The following is a 20,597-nucleotide window of genomic DNA, read 5'->3' on the forward strand; positions in this document are numbered from 1 at the left end:
TTCAGGTAGTTTCCCAGCACATTTAATCCCAACTTCAGTCTGCCCTGCAAAAGCAAATGAGAACAGCTAGCTCATTATCTAACCTATTTTCTCTGCCCTCCAAAGACAGTCAAGATGTCTGATGTGAGCATTTATCCTTCCAACATGATCAGAGATAGGTGATGATTTTAATGACAGAAGTTAGATTGAAAAGTAGATTCTTTTATTCACAGACAGGCTGTTTCTACAGTGCAACTGAAAGCAGGGATGTATCAAACCCAAACCACCCCAATTCCACAGACCATTCATGACTTTGTTCCAGCTTCTCCTTTCATAGAAGGCTTCAATTACTTCTCACCTCTATGCTAACACTGCTGCAAAGTCAAACTTCATAGGCTCTCTGCATGAGAATCTTCATCTACTTTCTAGCATATTAAAGCCATCACATAACAGGATTCTTGGCAGCAGTGCTATTGCTAGTCTCCACTTAAGAGAAGCAGAACTGCTGCTGTTCCTGCATGTAGCACAACACCTACCCAAGATGTCCCTGTATACTCCGCTCAGGAAAGCCTGATGCTGCTTCCCAGCACCTCCCTCTCCCCAGGTTCACTAAGATGGAACAGCATGATATTTTCAGTCCATTACATGAAAATACCATATAAACTTTGCATTTACCCTGGTCACAGCCCAAACAGGAATGTGCAGAGGTTCTGAATTTTATTACTGTCCTGGTTCTGGCCAGGACAGGGTACCACCTCACATCATGCGGGGGGCAGAGGGAGGGGGTCCCTTTCGGTCAGATAGCGTGAAACAAGCAGTTGGGGATAATGTCATGTTCCCTATGGTGAGTACTCACATGTGAATCATTCCCCTGTCCTGTACACTGTTATTAATACTGTTCATTTTCTTATCTCATTGCTGCTTACAGTAAATTGTTCTTATCTCAACCCATGATCTTTACCTTTTCTGCCTCCAATTCTCCTCTCCATCCTGCCACAGGGGAGGGGGGAGTGAGTGAGCAGCATGTGGTTTGGAGTGTTTCAATGGGAACACTAAATTGGGGAATACCCTTCCTAAACTATGGCAATCATTATTTTTCAAGCTGACTAGGAAAAAATCTGTTGGAAACCTTACCTGTACAAGTTCCTGGAGTTCTCTCTTTACATCTTCTAAACCCCCAATGTCTTCCCAGGTAACTTGTGGCACCTCCACCACTGTCTCCCTAAGAGCAGAAGGGTTGCTCTGGCTCAGAGCCCACTGTTGTTAGAAGAAAAAGCATTATGTCAATTCTAATATTTTATGTTCACTTGCTTCAGATAAGCAATTAGACATTGCACACAAAAGAAAGAAGGGTACTCCTCCATTACCCTGAAGTCATCCATGGTCACAGCCAGTGAGTTCATCACTTCAGCATCAATGGTTTCGTCTTCTAGGTCTATGAGATCCATCTTCTTTCTGATAGCCTGAAGAGCGGCTTCTGAGCAAAGAGCAGCCAAGTCAGCGCCAACATGGCCATGGGTCTCGTTTGCCACCTGAAAGCAGAGCATTAACTATGACTCAGAAACACAAGCAAGCACTCTGCAATGCATGCTCTGGTCCCTCATTCAGAGGTGCAACAAAACTCTGAAGGACAGAAACATTAGTGCTTTGCTGCAAATTCAAGATAAGCGCTATCACATTTAGCAGCAACACTGCTGTTCCACCTCTTACCTGAGAAAAAAGTTGTACTGGAATAGATAGTGTGCAGAAAGATAACCCTGAAGACTGCAGTTCTTCATTCAGGACAGAGATTAAATCCATATAGTATTACTACAATGTTCAGCCAGCTCTGTGAGTGCTGTTTCAGACTTGCTTTATTTTTAAAGAGAATGCCACAGCAAACAAACACAGGACAGTGGCAAGGCACTTCCAGACTGGACTGGTACACATTCGTTTCACTTAGCCACAGCATTCTTAACTAGCAAGTGAGGATTTTTGGTCACTGGTAATCTAGTTAGGAGGAAGCTCAGAGATCACATATTTGCTCAGTTTCACGCTGTCCTAAATGAGCAGAGGCAAGCTTTTGCAATAGCATGCTACTCACCTGTTCCAGATCCACATCATCAGCCAGTTTCATATTTTTTGTGTGAATCTGCAGAATCTCCAAGCGCCCAGTGGCATCTGGGATACCAATATCTACCTCTCTGTCAAAACGACCTGGGGAGTACAAGCACATGTTGAGTTGCTGATTCTGCAAACTAAGGGAGCTATAGTTGATATCTTCCTTTGACATAGGAACTTGATGACAAGCCACAAACAGTTTCAGAAAATGCTAGAGCTTTGGGTTTCCCTGCAGCATCAATCAGCACAGTAGCAGAGTCAGATCAGAGAAGGCAGAAAGGTTTATAGCCATTTAGAGAAAGTGAGACTACTGCATTAAGTAGAGTTCAGGATTATGTCAATACAGAGGATTTCTGGTTTTTTCCAATCCTAATTTATAGGAAAATATGCTACCCTAACCAACACACCATGGGACATTTTTATTTATTTCTACCTTTGTGTCCACAAATACTGAGAGATTAAATTTTTCAGAACTTTCACAGCAGCACCCAAGTGGTGAAAACCATGAACTGCCCCAATATCTGGGGAAGCAGGATACTCATGTATTACTGTAATATTACCTAGGGCATGTACATCTATCATTTTCTTCAAGCTATAGCTGTGCATTCAAATGCCTCACTAGACATTTAAGAGGCCACTTTTCCTGCAAATTTGATTTTACCAACTGGTCATACAACAGACGTTCATTTACGCTGCAAAGTTTTGAAAACCTGAATCTCAGAAACTACCAGACTTTTCATCAATAAAAGATAAATGGGACAAATCAGAGCCTCCTGCAACCTGAGGCATGAACAACCCCTTAAGAATTTAGTCGTGAAATAGTCTCAACTAACTGATGCAGTGAAAAAATGTGCTACCCTCTAAGTATTTTATTATTTCTACAAGTTCTAATCTAATAAAGCACAAAAGATTATACCAAAAGCTGAAATCTAGAAATTATTTCCAAACAAGTAGCTGGAAAGAAGTTTATGTAACACATAAGATGTTTAATATTCATTTCTACTCAGTCTTTCCAAGGCCCCTGAAGCACAGTCCATAACAAAGTATCTGATACACAAAAAAAGAGATGGCAATTATGGTTACCAAATCGCCTGAGAGCTGGGTCGATGCTGTTAGGTCTGTTGGTGGCTGCCATAACAATCACATGTGCTCTCTGTTTCAGTCCATCCATAAGAGTCAGCAGCTGAGACACAATGCGACGTTCCACCTCTCCATGTGTCTGTGGAGAAAGTAATATCTAGACCAAAAGCTCTAAAACACAGCACACAGGAGCTAGTACTGCACCAAAGCAGACAGATACAACAGACATGAGCTGTTAAGAAACGTCGTGAACTACATCAGATTCTTCTGATATCCAAAATCTGACATCCAACTGCTTTCAAGCATTAAGTGAAATATTGCTTTACCCTATAGTCAAATGCAGAGACTCACGCCAGCTGCTACCAAAAAGGATGCACTCCTTTACGTTCTAAATGCTTTCTTTACCTTCTCTCTTTTAGGAGCAATGGCATCCAGTTCATCAATGAAGATGATGGCAGGAGCATTCTTCTCTGCTTCTTCAAAGGCTTTCCTCAGGTTGCTCTCAGACTCACCAGCCAGCTTGCTCATGATCTCAGGACCTAAAAAAATAGCAACTCTGGCACCCAGAAGAGAGGCAGCTAGCCCCAAAAACATGCAGCTGAATTTTTTTTAGTACAAGGTTCACATGTATCTATATTTCAAGCCAAAGCAACCAAGTTCATTACATTTACATCTGAAAAGACAAGACCAGCATGCAGAATTACTTACTATCATCATTTCAGTGTTTTCAGTTTAACAGAATGTAACACTAGCCAATGAGCTACTAATAGCTGCCTCTTCCCTTACCCTATTTCACACTTGGTGATCTTTTCTGAAATGTGCCACCACACAGTTAATGCTCACAATGGAAGCAATCAAATTATTTGATGACAAGTTATCAGGGTAGGGAAAGAAAAAGCTGTAAGATGCCAAAGCTGTCTATAGCAAGCATTACACAGGTATGCATTTACCACTATAAGATTTTATAAATGAGATCAAAACAACCCAACTGTTGGGAGGAATGGGTTAAAAAGCAAAACACTGGTGAGTGCTCAAGTGACCTTGCAGCTGAAAATAACCCTTGATAAGCCTGTGTGAACAGTAGTCAGTAATCCTCTGGCATGAACTAACAGTGCCCATATCTCTGCTTGTGTGCCCCTGTGCAGGTATTGCTTCAGGGATTCCCTCCGTTATTTAGGTAATGGAAATAAATTTACTCTATGTTTTAGCCATGGGTTTATGGTTGCCCTGGCTGCCTGACTGTATTGATTCACACACCAACTAACCAACCAACCAACAGCAACAAGCCACCACCAAAAAAAACAACACCCCAAATCCCATCTCCTCTCAAAGAATAAATAATAAAAATGTGTAACCACATTAATCCCAGAAGGAAGGGCAGCATTCCTCTGAGATCACCTACAGTTGCTGAACACAAGTGCAGGGTCACAGATTTATTCTGTTTTTACAGATTCTCCATCATGCTGAAGGGAGTGGTAATGAAGAAAAAGTATGCTTCTATAGGATCCAAGAAAAAGAAACCTGACCCTTGGAAGTGCAAGGCTGCCAGCTGACTGAAGCGGGCCAGCTGCAGAGACACTGTTACAAGCAGGTACTAATAATGCTTCATTACAGGTGTCCTGGACTGTCAAGCAAATTGTATTCTATTTGCCATCTGTATGTCAGTTGTCTTCTGTTAAGTGGGCACTTTTTCTTATCTCTTTCACAACCACAACCACTCCTCCCTGCGGGAGAAATCTGCTGATAACAGGCTATTGCATGACTGATAAGAACTAACATCCCATTGTGAGATGCTCCACCCAGAGGGGAGAGCCAAGCATTCCTATCCAGATATAATCTTGAGATTCTGGAACAGCAGCACTGTTTTCTCCACTGGATTTCCCAGAGAAACAGCTGCCTCTTCCACTAGATCTTCAGAGGAAGACTGCACTCTTCTTCAGGATCCCTGCTCCAACAGAACCACACCTGACACTCCAGGAGGACTGCAGCCACATTTCCAATTGGACTGCTACCAGCACCCTGATCAACAGGGAGTCAGGTTGTGTTCTGACTCTGTCAGCATTGTTTTGGTTTACTGCATTGCTTATTTTATCTTTTAAAAATTTTCTTCCCTAGTAAAGAACTGTTATTTCCTGCTCCCAAATTTTTTGCCTGCAAGCCCCTTAATTTAAAATTTATAGCAATTCGGAGGGGGGGAGGTTTAGATTTTCCATTTCAGGGGAGGCTCCTGCCTTCCTTAGCAGACACCTGTCTTTCCAAACCAAGACAACAGGTAACTCACCAATTCATACCAACTTCATCTACAACACTGCAGCTCCATGCTTGGGACTAGCAGACAGAGAATGCATCGCTAACTCTGACAGTGTTATTTGTATTATGCAACAGAAATACAAGTGTCTAAAATGTCCGGATCATTAGCATGCAGTAACACCTTCCACATACTTAAAAAGTATATGACAAAGACAACATATGGCTAAAACCAGTCCGTTTATATCTGATATCTTGAGATATAAAGCAAGTCACTTCCCTACTGCTGCTCACTGCTATACTGTGCTATATACTTCTTTGCTTTCACCTTCATGGGTCTAAGTGACTGAAATCAGAGAAGAAAAGCATCAACCTTTAAGTACAAATGTTCAGTTATTCCAACACTGAATGTAAAATGGCACAGAAAAGCACTGAGGAAAAGTCACAGTCTGATCTTTACAGGACATAAACCAGTATCCACCTCAACTGCTACAGATGAAGAGTGATCAATAGGAAGTTCTGTCACTTGTAGCTAAGTCCCAAGGTACTCATAGCTTTCAGGATAGTTCCTCACAATTAATATTATATGAAACGGAACAGGTCTTGTGCTTTACTTGAGGGGAAAAACAAATCCACTGCAGATCAGCTTCTTTTCTGAATGGAACATGCTGGCAGCAATAGAAACAAGTGTCCTGCACCAATATTCATAGAATAATCTCACCACTCTCGGCTCTGCCCTCAACAACATATGTGAACACTAAGCCAGACAGACTCCAGGTCCCTGTATTACAAAGCTGTCTTTCCAATGAGCCAGCTACAAAACAATCAAGCTTAAGGGAAGTGCCACTACAGATAACACAAATGGCCTCCCAAGTGTCCCCAGATGCACACTTCAAAGAGATAAGAAAGGATGTCAGGGAGAAGTGGCTCTACAAGCCCTATTGACACCATTCCTTACCATAAGATGGACAAGTGAGCACACAGCAGACCTGGGGCCAAAGCAGCCACAAAACTTACCATTGATCAGGAAGAAGAAAGCCCCTGTTTCATTGGCCACCGCTCGGGCAATCAGTGTTTTACCAGTACCAGGAGGACCATACAGCAGGATCCCACGTGGAGGCTGAGGACAAAGGCAAGGGATTTAGGTGGTGAGTATCTGAATGCCTAAGTAGATTCACAGCAAATCTGTAAGCATTTGATAAAGCCAGTCTGAAATTGTGATGCAATCTTATGCAACAGCTGCCATGTCAACATTGCTATCAACACCCTTACTACTTCACACAACACACAACAAAAACCTTGCCAGTAACTGGCAGCTCTGATTCAAAGCACCCCTCTGCTTTGCAAGTTGTCAGTACTTTAATCTGTGTCCAAAACATGTAAGGAGATACTTTCCTAACACCAGCATTTAAAAAAGCCCCAAGCATAAGCAAACCAATCACCCCCCAAAAAAAAAAACAAACCCAAATTACTTATTCCCCTCCCAATACGTCATGAACCTCTGATATCAAGTCATCCTCAAGGGCAAGCCCACTCATCTACCTGGTGCACATGGGGACATACCTTCACCCCTATGGCCTTGAAGAGAGCAGGGTGTCGGAGGGGAAGTTCCACCATTTCTTTGATTTGAGCCAGCTGCTTCCGGCAGCCACCAATGTCATCATAGCCCACTTCATTCAGCGACTCCTCTTCATCCTACCCAGGAGGAAATACATTAAACATCTGAGTTAAAACAGTAGCTCAACAATCCATCCTAGTCTACAGAACCCAGGTTTTTGCTCATTGCCATTTCTTTGATGTCTTGAGATTCTCATTTTCAAGTCTTTCTGGTATCTTCTACAACTGTTTCTTAGCTCTCTCTTCCCAGACATGCAGAGGGAAATTCCTCACTGAAGCCTACCCTCTTGAATGACAGCCTCTGCTGCCAGGGCCCTTACAGACTAGTGCAAAACAAGTTGTGTGACCCTCTGATTTGGCTAGCAAAGATGATAAGACAATGAAGCTCAGCATAAAATATTCTTTAAGTGGTATTTCTAACTACCTGACATATCCTAGCTACCATACAATTCTCCAACATAGTGTTTTCTCTTGGGATTGACTCAAATTAACAGAAAATGTTACAATCCAGATGTGCAAATAAGACCACCTGTAACCAACTCTTTCAGTATAGCTCTACAGGATTCGTTCATTTGGCTGTCCAAATTTCTACTGGCCTTAGTTATCTGTAACATTAGGCCATGCTAAAATAAAACAACACAGCCAGGAATCTCAGAGGGGCTCAGTCCAAGTCCCACAAACTGGAACTGCTATACTTCAATCAGGTTGCTCAGGGTCTAGCCCTACCAAGTGCTGAAGGTCTTCAGGTCTGGAGGTTCCTGCCCTCTCCAGGGCTTATTTCAGAGTTTGGAGAAACCTTTTTCCATTGGGAATTTTCCTTGATCCGGCTCGTGTTATTGCTTCTAGTCCTGTCCCTGGGTGCAGTTCTTGGGAGAGCCTGATTATCCACACCTTCCTATCAGGCAGTTGCCAGTAACCCTGAATCTTTTCCTTCCCTTCTTCGTGCTGCATCAACCCACTCTCAGCTGTTCCTCATTCATTCTGACCTCCAGCTCCTTCATCAATTTTGGTGGCCTTGGCTGAACTTGCTCCTATCTCTGTTGTATCCTGAAGAACCCAAACTGGACTCATCTAGTGCCCAGACATGGCCTCACAAGTGTCAAACAGAGGTGAAGTTTTTTGAAAAGGTAGAGCTAACTACAAGCTAAGACTCACCCTGATCTGCAGGCAGTAAAAAGGCACTTACTTTATGAAGCATACAGTCACCTTAGCCCATTTCTGAGATTTCCTACTCTGTAACAGTAAGGTGGCCAAGACCTGACACACAATCCACTCAGGCTGCCTCAAGCTTGGGACACTCAAGGCTAGACATCTTAAGGGACTGGGAGGAAAAAAGAAAAAAAAAATCCATAATTTACACTTCAAATTTCTCACTAAAAAAGTACCAATTGCTTTCTTTTCACATGGCATGAAATTCAGCAACATTGTAAGCCCTCCCTGCTAGGTATCAAGGGAACTTTAGAATTAAAAGATGAATCTAAGTCCAGCATGAGATATATGGAAGCAGATGCAAAAGAGCTGCTGCCAAAGTATGGCATCTCGTCAGCAAACCTATGCACTGGTGCTATCTCAGCATATGAGGAAGGATACTGGAAGCACATTTCTCTATCTTCAGCAGCAGCTCATCTCCTGAAACCAGAGGTTTTAATCATTACATTCAATACACAAAATGCCAAAACAGGAACTGCAAACACTGCTGCTCTTAAGGAGTGTCACTAAAACAGATTTCAGACAGAGGGGATTCAGTAGAACTGCACAGCAGGATTCTGCTCACCTCTCTTTTGATGGGCTCTCCCTCACAATGGATCACTGTGTCCGGAGCCACTATGCAGTATGGGCTTGGATCTGTCTCCACCACTTTGAACTCCACTGCACGCATCCCTCCACGCACCAAGAAGATGTCACCTATAAAACCCCACATTTCAGTAGCCTGCTGCAAAATGTCAACCCTTGTACTACCAGCAGCCCCAGAGGACAATGAAGTGAGCTACACAGGTATACACTGCTGGCATTTTTAACACTACTCTGCATTTTAAATTCAAGAGCTGCATGTACTGTGACCATTCGAGCACCATCAAATTTCATCAAAAACAAACAGCAAACAAAACCAGCAAACAATAGAAAAATAATATTCTGCCTAAATACAAAACACAAAGGCAAGGTATCACGATTCTTTTCCATCCAGTTTCAATTTAACATTTCTAAAAATGGCAAAAAGCCTTTATTTAATCTAAATTAATTTTGAAGTTATTATAACTAGATTGGTTGACTCCAAAAAAAAAAAAAAAGAATAATACATGATATTGCACTATGAATCCTAGGTAAACTGGACTACAGAAGCTGGATAAATTCAACTTGTGTATATATTGTATTAGGACCTATTTGTTCCAGCAGAAGTGCTACTAGCACAGCTCTGAACATATATGTTTTTTATGCACTTTCCCAGTTATTAATCAAATTACTTTGGAAAAAGTGCATTTAGTCAGGGTGCCAGCTAGTATATCTAACCCATTGATTAATATGTGAGCAACTCTCAAATCCCATCAAGTGGTAGCAACTCAGGAGAAAAATCTCATTAAACTGACTTTGACCTAAGCCTTTTTTGATGTCCTTCCATCCCACGTAGCAAAAAACCACAGGAGAATGTCTTGGTGTCATCTGGAATAAGAGTTCATTTTCTTCTGAGTAGCTGGTATAGTGCTGTGTTTTGGATTCAGTATGAGAATAATGCTGATAACACACTGATGGTTTTGGTTTTTGCTGAGCAGTGCTTACCCTGAGACAAGGGCTTTTCAGTGTCTCATGCTCTGCCAGCAAGGAGCTGCACAAAAGAAACCAGGAGGGAGCACAGCTGGGACAGTTGATCTGAACTGGCCAAAGGGATATTCCACACCATAGAATGTCAGGCTCAGTATGTTAACTGGAGGTAATTGCCCAGAAGCCACATATTGTGGCTTGAGGATGGGCTGGGCATCAGCCAGTGGGTGGTGGAGAAACTGTATTGTGCTTCACTTGTATCTCTTGGGTTTTATTCCTCCCTCCCTCTCTCTCTTCAATTATTATTAGTATTATTATAATTAATATTATTAAACTGTTCTTATCTCAATCCATGAGTTTTACTTTTTTTCCAATCCTCCTCCCCACTGAGAAGGAGGGAGGAGGTATGAGCAAGCAGCTGAGCTGCATAGTACTTAGTTGCTGGCTGGGATTAAACCATGACAGAGAACTATCAAGCTGTTCTACCAGCCAGCAACAGATATCACTCTTTCCTCTGAAGTTTAGGAAAAAATTAAATCCACAACAACAAAATCTTACTCTACAGTCGTTAGTCTAATGCTCCATGGAGATTTGTGCAAGCTTCCAGAAATTCTTTTTATTTGGTATCAGGACTAGCTCACATTCACTGCCATCAGGACTTCAATAACAGGTGCTATTACCTTTCCTGATGGGTCTGTAAGCTTCCAGGAAATATGGCTTGAGATAGACCTCAAACAGATTCCCTGTGATCCCTTCTACTGTGTCATCAATTGGTAACACATGGATACGTTTGCCATATTTCACATCTGGGCAAGGCTGGATGCTGCAACAGAAGAAAACTTCAGTTAACCACTATCATGCTGGACTTAAACCCAAGTTTGAGAAAGGCAGTGATGTCCCTTCTCAGGCCAGTATAAATGCCAGAAAGGACCCTCCAAAGCCCTATGGAGACTTCCCACGTGCATAAGAATGCTGACAAGGCAAAAATCATGCCCATCAAAGAGCATGTCTTTTCAACACATGCTTTCCTTCACTCCTCTCAGCCCTATCCAAAACTGCTGAAGGGTTTAGTACTATCTCCCCCCTCCCCCGCTGTTCTGAGGCTCCCCTTTGCTGTGCCCAAGATACATTCACAAGTTACTAATGCAGCCTCAAGACCTGTAAGAGTCATGAGCTAACTTTTGTTTCAACACATGCTCCTGCACCTGGGTCAGGGCAATCCCAAGCACAAGTACAGGCTCGGTGGAGAATGGATTGAGAGCAGCCCTGCTGAGAAGGACTTCGGGGTATTGGTGGACAAGAAGCTTGATATGACTTGGTTATGTGCACTTGCATCCCAGAAACCAGCTGTGTCCTGGACTGCATCTAAAGCAGCATGGTCAGCAGGGCAAGGGAGGGGATTCTCCCTCTCTGCGCTTGTGAGACCCCACCTGGAATATGGTGTCCAGCTCTGGCCCCCCCAACATAAGGAGGTCATGGAACAGTTGGAGCAAGCCCAGAGGAGGCCACAAAGATAAGAGGGCTGGAGCCCCTCTCCTATGAAGAGAGGCTGAGAAAGTTGGGGCTGTTCAGCCTGGAGAACAGAAGGTTCCAGCAAGACCTTATAGCACCTTCCGGTACCTGAAGGGAACCTACAAGGAAGGCTGGAGGGACTTTTCACAAAGGCATGCAGTGACAGGACAAAGATGAATGTCTTCAAACTGAGAGAGAGATGATTTACATTGGATAATAGGAAGAAATTCTTTACTGTGAAGGTGGTAAGGCCCTGGCACAGGTTGCCCAGAGAAGTTGTGGATGCCCCATCCCCGGAAGTGTTCAAGGCCAGACTGGATAGGGCTCTGAGCAGCCTGGTCTGGTGGAAGGTGTCCCCACCCATGGCAGGAGGGTTGGAACTAGATGATCTTTGAGGTCCTTTCCAACCCAAACCATTCTGTGATTCCATGAGCTACTGCTGAACTAGCTGTAAGGGAAAGGGAATTGAGAGGAAATCTTTGTTCCTTCCTCTCTTCCTCATAACTTAGAATAGAGCTCCTGTTGCTGATAAACCTGATTCTGAACAAAGGTTCTCAGTACCAACCAGGGATAGCTAGGCATCTGTCAATCCCTTTTTGTGGAAATTAATATTTAGGTTAAAGTCTGAAGGCCCCTTCCCCCCTTTTAAATAAAAATTTCAGCTATTATTTTACAACATAGGCCAACAGCCTACTGTAGCAATACATCAGAGCATCAAGCTGCGGCAGAGGCAGAATACTCAAACTGGCTTTGCCAGCTAAAAAAAGCCTACAGGCAACTGCAGCTGAGCGTGCAAGTTTCATATGCTAGTTTGTTAGAGACTATTAGGAGATTCTGTAACTACATGCTTTACAGTGAGGATATAGCAGAAGAGTAAATGAAAAGACAGACTGACCCACAGAAGGAAAACAGCTGACAGACTACAAGCAGGAAGTGATTGGTGCATGAATCTGGATTTTGGCAGAAACCAAGCCAAAGAAATTAACACAATAAGTACTTCAAGATCAGCAAGAAAAACTTTGAGTGCAAGAGGTGTGAAAATTCTCTGATGCTTGCAATGAAGCCAAGACAATCAGTAACACACCTGAAAGGCTGAGAACTGTTACAGACAGTCCAAGCAGAGAAGGGGATAGCACCGGCTGAACTGTCACACTAGAAATGACTCCAACAGTAACCTCATATAAAGTAAGGATTCACCTTTATTTTAAATCCACAGAGTAGGTCAAAAAACTGTTCCAACTACAGTCATGTTTAAAACTTGCATTTTCTAATGGCAGAGAGATGGGTGAAACAGACTTGTCCCTCTCCTCTACAGTTCATATGAAACACATTTTTATTTAAGGATTATTTCAGATATCACCCCAGGAAGTCTAGTGTCAGAAATCAGGTTCCAATTTTCCCAGAACATGCACAATATTCCAGATTACAAGAATACTCAGGAGAAATAACTGTCTGCTCTCACATATCTAAACCTGCAAATCAGCATTTTTATGTTTAAGAAATGCTGACATATTTTTTCTTTCCACTCCCATCACAGAATGGAACCTGCCTCCTGTAAGTCAAAATGTATCCTTCAATGCTTTCCCACTACCTTCCGCAAGCATTGTACAAAATCCTTGCAACACTTTCAGCATTCCTAATTTTAAAATTATTTTATAACAAAAATTGGTATATAAACAACCTTCAGAGATTTTTTATATTGATATTTGACTACTTCGAGTTTTAACTTCTGTTTGTTATAGGGCAGCTCAGTGCTTGAGCTAGCCATACTATAAGATCAATTAAAATGTTGCTTACTACCTTTCAGTTATCTTGCGAACATAAAAAATTTAGATGGAAAAAACTTGTGAATTCATTTGACAATGTAAATTTGGGAAGAATACTATGACAACTGTGGGGTAATTCAACTACTTAATGATAGGACCAGGGCTTGTGAAGGTCCCGAAGAGTCTTCAAGAATCTTAGTATTAATCTGAATATGCATACAGCCAGAAAGACATGCAAAAGTAAATTGAGATCCTTGATGTAAGACACACTTGAAAACATTTCTGTGACCTCCTCCAGAAGATGCAAGAATACTTCCTGCAGGACCCTGTCTCTGCTATGGACCAAAACAATTCAAAGCCCGGGCACAAATTATTTCGGCAACCCAGAGATACACAACAGTTAACAAACTAGTCCTCACCTGATGACATCACCCAGGCGCACTCTCAAGTTGTTTCGAACAACCCTATTCATGCGAATCTTCTCATCTGAGCAGGTATCATCTGACAGAACAATGCAGACTGCTTCTCTCCTCTTCTTTCCTTTTAGCAGGACAGTGTCTCCTCTAAACAGCTGCAGTTCATCCATTTTTGCCTGTAACCAATAACAGCATTAGAACAAACTTTTGACAAAACAATTGAAGGAAGCAGTTAGTAACCTGCTGAGCCACTTACACCGTCACCGGTCTATGGAGCCAGATGAGATTCACCTGTAAGTACTGATGGAGTTGGTGGAAGAGCTTAACAAGCTACTCACACTCATTTATCAGCAGTCCTGGTTAACAGGGGAGGTCCCAAAGGACTGGAAGTTGGCCAATGGGATACCCATCTGCCAGAAGGGTTGGAAGGAGGATCTGGGGAACTACAGGCCTGTCAGCCTGACCTCAGTGCCCAGCAAGATTTTGGAACAGATCATCTTGAGTGCAATCACACAGCAGACACAGGACAACCAGGGGATCAGGCCCAGCCAGCATGGGTTTAGGAGGGGCAGGTCCTGCCTGACCAACCTGAGTTCCTTTTCTGACCAGGTGACCTGCCTAGTGGATGAGGGAAGGGCTGTGGATGTTATATACCTAGACTTCAGTAAAGCCTTTAACACTGTCTCCCATGGCATTCTCCTGCAGAATGCTGCAGTCCACAGCTTGGACAGGTGCACTCTGCTGGGTTAAGAAGAGGCTGGATGGTATGGCCCAGAGCATGGTGGTGAATGGTGCTGCATCCAGTTCGTGGCCAGTCACCAGTGGTGTCCCTCAGGGATCAGTGTCAGGCCCAGTCCCGTTTAATATCTTTATTGATAATGTGGATGGGGAGATCAACTGCACCCTCAGTAAGTTCTCAGATGACATTAACTTGGGTGGGAGTGTGTATCTGCTGGAGGGTAGGAAAGCTCTACAGAGGGATCTGGACAGGCTGGATTGATGGGCTAAGGCAATGGTATGAGGTTCAACAAGGCCAAGTGCCAGGTCCTGCACTTGGGTCACAACAACCCCATGCAGTGCTACAGGCTTGGAGAAGAGTGGCTGCAAAGTGGACCAGTGGAAAAGGACCTGGGGGCACTAGTTGACAGCAGCTGAACACAAGCCAGCGTGTGCCCAGGTGGCCAAGAAGGCCAATGGCATCCTGGCTTGTATCAGAAATAGTGTGGCCAGCAGGCTGAGGGAAGTGACTGTCCCCCTGTACTTGGCACTGGTGAGGCCACACCTAGTACTGTGTCCAGTTTTGGGCCCCTCACAAGAAGGACGTTGAGATGCTGGAGCATGTCCAGAGAAGGGCAAAAAGGCTGGTGAAAGGTCTAGAGAGTCAGTGATATGAGGAGTGGCTGAGGGCGCTGGGGTTGTTTAGCGTGGAGAAAAGGAGGCTCAGGGGAGACCTTATCACTCTCTACAACTCCCTGAAAGGAGGTTGTAGCCAGGTGGGAGTTGGCCTTTTCTCCCAGGCAACCAATGACAGGGTAAGAGGAAATGGCCTTAAGCTGCACCAGGGGAGGTTCAGGTTGGACATCAGGAAGAATTTTTTCACAGAAAGGGTTGTTAAGCATTGGAACAGACTGCTCAGGGAAGCGATGGAGTCACCATCCCTGGAAGTGTTTAAGAAACAACTGGACATGGCACTTAGTGCTATGGTTTGGTTGACATGGTGGTGTTTCATCAAAGGTTGGACTCAGTGATCTTGGAGGTCTTTTCCAACCTTAATGATTCTATGAATTCAAGCATTTGAAGGAGAGTTGGTTGACTTCGAAGGATTACATCTTAGAAGCAATATACTAGACCTACAAAGACAGGGGTTTTCACTACACTAGTCAAGATCCAATCCTAAAGCCAGACTAAGGGCATGAGCTCAAGTGAATCCTAAAAGTTAGAATCAGAATATATGTTCTCATTTATTAATAATTATTATATATGATTATTTATTTAACCCACCTCCCTCACTTGCAACTGCTGCAGCTTCTGACACAAATACTTAGATTCATGTTGCAAAATTAGATTTCAAGTTAAAAGACAACAACAGCTTGCAAATTGTCAGAGTAAATGCTTTGTTTTTATAGGTGACACACCTGGGAAAGTGACACAACACTGTTGTCTTCATTGATGGCTTCGTCAACAATTAACCGATTAGGCCTGTTCTTCTGCTTCAGAATAGCAGTTGATAAGTCATCGCCTTTAGAGCTGGGAGAGAAAACAGAAGTTAAAGAGTCCAAGTGATTTTGCTCCCCCTTTCACATGCACCTGTTTTGTTCTCCATTTTCTACAGGTTTCTTTGTTGTCTTGTCTTTTAGAAACTATACTTGTTTGCAAGTGTCCTGGTTTTGTCTGAGATAAGAATTAATTTTCTTCTCAGTAGCTGGTACAGTGCTGTGTTTTGGATTCAGTATGAGAATAATACTGATAACACACTGATGGTTTTGGTTGTTGCTGAGCAGTGCTTACCCTGAGACAAGGGCTTTTCAGTGTCTCATGCTCTGCCAGTGAGGAGCTGCACAAAAGAAACCAGGAGGGAACATAGCTGGGGACAGTTGATCCGAACTGGCCAAAGGGATATTCCACACTACAGAATGTCACGCCCAGTATATAAACTGGGGGGAGGTACCTGGAAGAGGAGCTAATCTGGGTTTAGGAAGGGGGTCTGGCATCAGTCAGTTTACTACTGAAATGGATACAAGCTATGAAGCTATCTATAAAAAGAAGTGGTTAGTGAGATGCTGCTGACTCTAAGATGCTTTGCCTAAAAGAATTAGTCAGACTCATCTGAAATCACATATAACTGCTGCCACAGAAACAAAAGTTCAAGTCTCTTTAGTGTCAAATCCCAGATAAATAGGGGAATTAAAGGACAATGCTGTAGCTCTCCTGTCAGGAAGAGTTGTAAGAGTTTAGGCTGTCAAAGCCTATTAGCTAAACCTAGCAAGCCAGTAGAAATATTCAAGTGCTCATGAAAAATGGGGTTTACTTTTTTTTTGAAGATATAAGCACCTTTTCATAATACCATCACAGGACCCACTGCAGCTCTAGCCTACTACACCATAAGATATGTGACATAATTCATTTGCCTTGACAAAATTGAGCACACCAAACAACAAGGAAATGGAAGAAAGGCAGAATAATGTATTTACTTCAAAATCTAATATAGCAAATAGTTCATTTTACAAAATAAATATGAACTTGAACCAACTGATTCCTAAGGAACTCTTAGAAGTTGGATATTAGCCAGCCACAATAGCAGCAGATTACTGTAACTTGCCTTGGTGGGCATCTGACTACTCTCTCAAAGCAGTCCAGATGTGCCAGTGACTAAGGTCAAAACAGAAACTTAGCACAGTTTGGGGTTTAATTCTCACAAAAGAAAAAAAAAAAAAGTCTTCCTTTGTTCCTTTGTCCTAAGCAAACAGCAAGCACCAGGAAAGGGTAGGAAGCTTTGCGGACAATGGTGCTGGATGTACGCTTTGGCTGCATTTTGCTGTTTTGGGCACAAAATAACCAGAAGAAATCAAACCTGGAGTGGAAGTGGCAGAGCAAGCAGCTACACAGCATAAACACAGACTGTATCAGCAGTGCATCACTTGGCATGTTGACTGCATTTTTAAAAGCCACCTTTTCCCTCTCTTCATTAAAGAATGCAAGAGGTGAGAAATCAACATCCATCCCTTTCAATGACTATGTGAGATGCTACAGATTCATTTTCTAAACCCAAAGAAGACACAAGAAAGGCTATTGGATACCTCCAGGGAGGAGCTCATGAATTCATTCCCTCTTAAACCTAAAACATGGTCCGGGTAAAGTCCTAAAAGGTCTTGGATTTCCAGGAAAACTGAGAGTGCAACAAGAAACCAATATATCATCAGGTTAAACAGGATCTTGTGGTTAAAACAGTGTGTAAAAACAATCACCTACTTGTAAGGACCTTGCCTCAGCATTCCTGGACACTGGGAATTAATTTAGCATGTATATTTTAAAACTTAAGCTAAGGGACACCAAAAAAACAATTTAGCCTATTCAAAGTGTAAATGCAAATCATATCCTTCTGCACATGAAATGTGGATCTAAAGGCCTTTTGATAAGAAACCAATGCCAGACTTTGGCTACATAAGTCATCACTGAAACTGAGCAGCTGCCCCTCAGGATGCAGAAATTGCTGTGCAGCCTAAAAAATGGTCTGGAATACAAGATAAAAATAAATGGAAGAGGAACTGGGCAGCAAGTGGAAGCTTTTGGACCAAAACTTCCAATAAATCAAAAGTTGTATTATATATATATCTGGAAGAAAAGTTCAGATGCTTTTGAACACATAGCAGTGCTGAAGAGCACAGCAAGATGTCCACTTAGTTCTGCTGTGTGTGAGAAAAAAGTTTTAGTACTGAAGAACTGAATCTGCAGTTTCCTAAGTAAGAAGCAAAACTGGATCAGTGTTGTCAGTACATTGCTGCACTTAAAGCAATTGAAAAGCTCTCCAAGAAATACAGCGTGTAAGTATCAACGCATGGGGTCAGCTTTAGTTATCGGACCTAACAGTTCTGCTGACAAAGAAAAAAAGGTGTTAAGAAATTATGACAGCTACACCAGAAAGTGATGTTATTTCTCTTACAGACAAGAGTAAGGACTTTGACAGACAAGCACTACCCATCTTCTAATAGCAATTTAGAATATTATTATCACCATTTGCTATCACTGCATCTCTCCTGTGGGTTCATAAAATCATAGAATGTTTTTGTTGGAAGGGATCTCAAAGATCATCTAGTTCCAGCCTTCGACCCTGGAAATGTTCAAGATCCGGCTTGATGGGGCATTGAGCAACCTGGTCTAGCAAAAGGTGTCCCTACCCATGGCAGAGGGGTTGGAACTACATGATTGTTAAGGTTCCTTCCAACCCAAACCATTCTGTGATTCTACAATTACATCACTTCACCACTTTTCTGTGTCAGAGCTTTCCTTGTTCAGCATGTGATAATGCCCAGAGGCTATGCATTGTGGTAGACAGTATGAAGAGTGAGATCAGAAGGTAGTTACTGAATCTTCTGAAAACAACTACCAACCTTCAGAGCTCCACATAAAGTAGGGAACTAACTTGTTCCTGCATGTCTATGTTAAATATACAATGAAACATCACCAACTCAAAATTATTCCAGCTTTAGTAACAAAAGTGAAAACAGTTATGCCTCCTGTATGCTGGTGTACCTTTTTATCAATACCCTCATGAACTCACTTCCTAGATAAAATCTGACAGTGTTTTTTTACCACCCTGAACATCCTAATTACAGTCTGAACTACTTTCTTTGGGTAAGTATTTAGAAAAAAATCCCTTGAAGTAAATGAGTGGAATATCTGATGATTACAGCCGCTTTACTGGAGCACCACATGACAATCAAGCAGCGAGTTCATACCCATGCTCAAGATACTAAATTCTCAGATACTGTTTCAGACAGGTACACACACAAATCCAAGAATTTTTTCAGGAACACTCTATTAGGTCTTGCAATGCTATACTCTGTGCTAAAGCTCAATTAGACAAGATGGCTGCCAACAGCATTGACCCAAAAATTATAACTAAGAAGTAACTTTTTCCCAGTTGTACGGGAACTTTTTTTGATTCCTATGTGTTGAGAACAACTTTGCAAAAACATAAATTTCTTTTTAATAACACTGCTCATCTCAGACTCAAAATACACCTCTGAGACCATCACTTCCATCACAAGCTCTACCACACACTTTAAATTCTTGGCACACCCTGCTGGAACTGACAAGTGGGTCTAAATTGCAGAAGTTGCAAAAAAAAAGGATAAGATAAACCACAGACACTAAAGGGACTGAAAGAGCCTCTGGTGAAGCCAACAAGTCACTTGAAGTATTCTTGGATTTGGAAATTAGCTTTAGGTTTTATTTTTACTCCTCTCAAGGGACTGTGAAGTGACTTGCACACATGGGCTGGGCGCAGAGAAGCCAGTATTACTCAACTGACTTTTGAGGAGCACAAAATATGACCCTCAGCCTGGAACTGAAGACAGTGAGGCAAGATACTGGAGACAAAAATATAGCTGATTGCTTCAGCTGCCACAGGGTCTAGTCCGGTACAACAAATCTTCCTCTTCCAATGCCAAGTCTCTTCCAGCCCTGATCCGAGGGCCGCAGTGGACCTGCGGGGAGGAGACCAGGACACGCCTCTTCCCCCTCATGTCCCGGCCAGCCGCTCACCCCAAAGCTCCGGGCTCTGGAAAACAAAGCCTTCCCTGGATGAGGCCTAGCCCAGGCGAGACGGCCCCAGCCAGGCCTCGCCCCCCATTACTCAACACTTCCCAAGGAGGCTCGGCAGGCGAGGGGTGGCGGTACCCAGGGCCCCGCTGCAGACAAGCTCCTGGCTGGGCAAACACGAAGAGCAGCCCATCCCCCTCCCGGCCCCACCCCCACTTCCTCAGAACCTGAATGACATAGCGAAATCGGGAGGAGGATTGGGCTCGCCGTCAGGCCCAGCCTGGGTAGCGCCGCGCGAAGGCGAAGTAAGGAGAGCTAGGCCGAGCCGGGCCCAGCGCCACCGCAGCCGGGCCTAGGCCGCGGCCTGCCGGCGGACGGCCCACACTTACTCGGATCCTGAGGCCATGGCGCTGAGAGGAAAAGAGGTGAGGCGGCCGGCAACAGCTCCTCAAGACGGGTGACAGTAGGTCTTGGGCAGACTCGTAGAAGCGATAGTACGACAGGACGTTTCGCGTTGAGCGAACCTCAGAACCGACTCATCGGAAGAAGAAACCCCGCCTCGCGCTGCCTCACCCGCCTAACAACAGCGTGCGCTGACCAATCGGAAATTCCGTCCGGCTACCATCTCAGCCAATCGGAAAGGTGGAAGCGAGGAAACGAGGAAAAAAAACCGCGCACTCTTCCCTCTTCCGCCCCGCTCCTATTCTCTCCCAATCATAATGAGCCAATAGCAACACCCGTCAATCAATTGCAGCGCCTTCCTTGCTGTGGCTGTTCTATAGGGCAATACGGGTCGAGCAGCCAATGGCAAAAATCCACCAACGCGAAAATCCAGGCGGAAAGTCCCACTACGACAGCCATC

At 43.4% G+C, this 20,597-nt stretch overlaps 1 protein-coding gene across 1 annotated transcript in view; it reads right to left on the bottom strand.

Annotated features, from left to right (window-relative positions):
* The window catches only part of LOC128946100 (transitional endoplasmic reticulum ATPase-like), a 45,780-nt gene extending 25,639 nt beyond the window's left edge, over nucleotides 1–20,141 (bottom strand). The window contains exons 1-12 of the mRNA XM_054290004.1: nucleotides 20,125–20,141; nucleotides 15,610–15,721; nucleotides 13,478–13,650; nucleotides 10,461–10,603; nucleotides 8,798–8,928; nucleotides 6,970–7,101; nucleotides 6,424–6,526; nucleotides 3,565–3,698; nucleotides 3,163–3,298; nucleotides 2,063–2,175; nucleotides 1,347–1,511; nucleotides 1,114–1,236 (exon numbers count right to left, since the gene is read on the bottom strand). Coding sequence (XP_054145979.1) covers nucleotides 1,114–1,236; nucleotides 1,347–1,511; nucleotides 2,063–2,175; nucleotides 3,163–3,298; nucleotides 3,565–3,698; nucleotides 6,424–6,526; nucleotides 6,970–7,101; nucleotides 8,798–8,928; nucleotides 10,461–10,603; nucleotides 13,478–13,650; nucleotides 15,610–15,721; nucleotides 20,125–20,141 — 1,482 coding nt within the window. The remainder of the gene's footprint in view (nucleotides 1–1,113; nucleotides 1,237–1,346; nucleotides 1,512–2,062; nucleotides 2,176–3,162; nucleotides 3,299–3,564; nucleotides 3,699–6,423; nucleotides 6,527–6,969; nucleotides 7,102–8,797; nucleotides 8,929–10,460; nucleotides 10,604–13,477; nucleotides 13,651–15,609; nucleotides 15,722–20,124) is intronic.
* Between the last annotated feature and the right edge of the window lie 456 nt (nucleotides 20,142–20,597).

This window comes from Melozone crissalis, unplaced genomic scaffold (genome assembly GCF_028551555.1).
Source record: "Melozone crissalis strain CALT ecotype California unplaced genomic scaffold, PUWL_Pcris_2 ptg000074l_1, whole genome shotgun sequence".
In the NCBI taxonomy this organism is placed as follows: domain Eukaryota; kingdom Metazoa; phylum Chordata; class Aves; order Passeriformes; family Passerellidae; genus Melozone; species Melozone crissalis.